Raw genomic sequence first — 3,513 nt, 5'->3', positions numbered from 1 at the left:
GTATGCGACTTAAACAAATTAGAACTTAGATAGAAGCTCAAAGAAAGTAATTGGAACTCAAAATATTTATGATTAGCTCAAAACTTCGATATTTTACAAGGCTTTATGCCATATGGGTTGAAGACCGGAGACACTAGCTAAAACATGTTTGATCGCACAATATAAAAACATGTCTCTCTTTTTTAATCATATTCTAGATGCCATATATCTAAACATTTGTACAATGTTTTATTTTTGTTGTAAAACCTTCGCACGACACGTAACATCCAAGAATGCATTTTCACTGCATGGGATGGATAGACAACCTGCGGGGTAATCAAACCCGTACTCTTCCTCCGAACGCCTCAACAAATCTTGGAACAAAGGGTCTTTTAAATAGGAAATAGGAACCACAAAACGGTGCTTATTTAGTTCTCCAACATAAACTGCAAAATGTCCTTTTGGGACTTCTGCTGTCGTCGTGCCTCCTGGAAATGGCAACGTCTGATTCTGCATAGACCTCTGATTCCAAACTTTTCTAGCTTGAGAAATTATCGCTAAAAAACGAATCCCCATTTCAGCTCTAAATGAAGAAAAACCTTGAGTTATGCTATATATTGTTAGTCGATTTTGTTGCAGTGAGAGATTTGTGTATGAGAGAATTTATCAATGAAGAGTCCTTGCAATTGTGGATGAGTGTAAAGTCTTAGTGATGGCGTATTATTTATAGGGACTGCAGGTTAGGCTATCATTCCATGTGGTTAGTTTAAAGATGAAGGCATAAAATACCAGAAATAGAAACATCGAATTTAATACAATTCCCTTTTGCAATAAAAAACCAGTTTGAAATAACGGTATACCAATCAGATTTCAATACCGTATTTGGAAGCTGCAGGAAACCAGTGCCGCGCCCAATGTTTTTCATTGTGGGCTGATTTTAGTATCATTGATTTTTGTGTCTGCATGTATACATAATTCTTAATAGCCCATACAAATAAGGCATTTCCTTTGAAGTACATGCCAAGAAATCAATAAGGTCCCGTTTGATTGTAAAGATAGAATTGAATTGAATTAAAAACGAATTTCAGGGAATTGAATTGCCTAGAAATTGTTTTCCTGGAAATTATAAATTATTGTATTTGATTGATATAATTTTTTACGTGGAAATTGTTGAAATAAAAGTGTCTTTTGAGGTTCCTTTGACTTTATTTTTCATGAAAATAGTCAATTAAATGAATATATTTTACTGGTATTAGGAATTAAATTTGTTTCATTGCAAAAAAATAATAAAAAAAATTTAAAGAAAATCATTTATCTTTTGGTGTTCGTTTGGCTTTGTTTTAAATGGAAATAGTCAATTAAAGAGATGAAATTTATTACAATAATTTTTAAAATTTGTTTCAATTGCAAAATAAAAAAAATACGTCAAAAGGTGGAATTTCAATTCTCACCCTTTTGGCCATGTTTGATAGACTTGTATTTTCCATGGAACCGAGAATTGAAATTCCAACATTTGGTGGAATTTGCTTATGTGACAACAAAAGATGGAAAAGGAATTTCATGTCAAATTTGTGCCATCAAACACATAAAAGATGAAAAATAGAATTTATTTTCCATTTTCCATGAAAAATACAAGTCTATCAAACATGGACTAAGTGTTATCCAAATGATTACATACCAATGGTATTATTCTATCCCAATAACGTCTGATGTCAATATGGTGCATGGTTTCAACTTGTGCCCTCGTCCAATTATTAATGCTCATAATCTTTCTTTTAATTTTCTTTTACCTTTTGCGTTGAATGTCACATGGCCATTAGAGCATTATTTCTACTTTGAGCATGTACTAATCAATGACTTCTTGAACGTAGCTGGGTAATTTCGGCTACTCTATATAATTAATTTTCTCAATAGATACGCATTGTTTTGACAAACAATTGCCAAATGCTTTATTAAATTAACTTACTCGAGACTCCTTGATTTCCAACGTACATAATGATTTGATAAATCTATAAAGAATTTTTTTGACGCATTTGATTAAGCTCGAAACTGGAGCCTAGTCATAAATTTGGATAGGGAATAAAAATATATCGCTTTTTTTTTATGTGCTCGCTACGGTATGTTTCGTTGTTTTAAACGAACATTTGCTTATAAGTAACTTTCATAGATACGTATGAAGTTCGCAACTAGAAATATCTATGTTCGACTCTACTCAAGAGAAATATTCTCATATAATTAATTGATATCCGTCATCATCACAATTGAATATTTCAATTACCTTATTATTTAAATTAAAAAGGATAAGTATTGGTGAAGTCAAAGTACTAGTGCTTAAATTCATCCAAGTTTGTCCAATATTTGCTTATTTTAGTTTAGTTAATGCTATGTTTAATTGAGACCATTACTAGATATAAATTTACTACTTGTCCAAGATACCATTTATTTGCAGGTTCCAATCGAAAAAGCACACTTCACACTAATTATTTTCCCAAATTATGGATATAAAGTTTTATATTTCTCCTTTTGTATTCTTTTGTTCAGATGTAGATTTGGTAAGGCAAGTTAATAAAATTATGTTCTTTTTCTTTTTAAATATTTGTATATATATAGGTCATATTTGAGCCACATTCTTTGAAAAAATACATTATTAAATAGTGATTTGACATTATTTTAACCACACATTTTTCTATAAAATAATATTACACGTAAATCCAAAATTTTTCCTTATTTTTTAACCACACATTTTTTCATCAATACACTATTCAAAAATGCATTCTTAAGAAAATAATGTGGCTCAAACAAGGTTATAATAAAATTGTATGGTACATTTTAGGAACAAGCCATTAGAAATTTTTATTAATGAACTTCTATTTATTTTTTATTTATGAGAAAAGAGAAAAATTCAAGTAATAAAACCCCAAGGAGAAATAAAACAAAGCAACAATTAATTGCTAAAAAGAACCAATCACTAAGTTAATAGTAAATTTTAAGTCTTAAGAAATATGTGAATAAAAAGAATATCCGATCAACTTATCAAAAAGTAAAGCTATGCCAAACATTAATTTATCATTGGCTTACAACTCCCACTCCCATATATTATTTGTCAGCTTTAGCTCTACAACTAGAATGCAAAAAGACTCATCCAGTGAATTAACTAGACAGTCTTTCCTCAAAGTGGGAGCAAATTGGAATTTTCTTATACTAAGCTAAAACAAGTTAGAACTTAACTAGAAGCTCAGAATAAATAATTGCAACATAAATTATTTATAATTTGATAAAAAAAAATGCTACATTTTACAAGGTTTTACCTCAAATGGGGCAAAAGAGGAGACATGGATAAACATCTCAAACGTCTCTATCGTAAATCAAGGACTAGAATATGTTGGACTAAACAAGAGACAAACATGTCTAATATCTATTCCTCAATCTTTGTCTATAGAGAATGAACCTACCTAATTAACATGCTGTTACACATCTTATAACAAAGTTCCAAATCATCTCCACATGACAACCAGCTAGCAAGCCAAAAAGGCC

General features: G+C 30.4%; 1 protein-coding gene across 1 annotated transcript; it reads right to left on the bottom strand.

Annotated features, from left to right (window-relative positions):
* Positions 1-228: 228 nt before the first annotated feature.
* Positions 229-904, bottom strand: LOC111411428 (auxin-responsive protein SAUR66-like). Its single transcript, XM_023041962.1, has 2 exons — positions 769-904; positions 229-536 (listed from the first exon to the last, which is right to left on the bottom strand). The coding sequence occupies exons 1-2, from the start codon at positions 902-904 to the stop codon at positions 229-231; spliced, it is 444 nt and encodes a 147-aa protein (XP_022897730.1).
* Positions 905-3,513: the final 2,609 nt, after the last annotated feature.

This window comes from Olea europaea, chromosome 15 (assembly GCF_002742605.1).
Source record: "Olea europaea var. sylvestris chromosome 15, O_europaea_v1, whole genome shotgun sequence".
Taxonomy (NCBI): Eukaryota; Viridiplantae; Streptophyta; class Magnoliopsida; order Lamiales; family Oleaceae; genus Olea; species Olea europaea.
This window is presented reverse-complemented; position numbering and strand designations above follow the sequence as displayed.

Bases quoted from the DNA above. Each gene is read 5' to 3' on its own strand.
- LOC111411428 (XM_023041962.1), bottom strand. From the start codon at position 904: ATGAAAAACATTGGGCGCGGCACTGGTTTCCTGCAGCTTCCAAATACG. The intron at 537-768 runs GTATTTTATGCC...TTCGTTTTTTAG, and splicing joins ATTCGATGTTTCTATTTCTG to CGATAATTTCTCAAGCTAGA.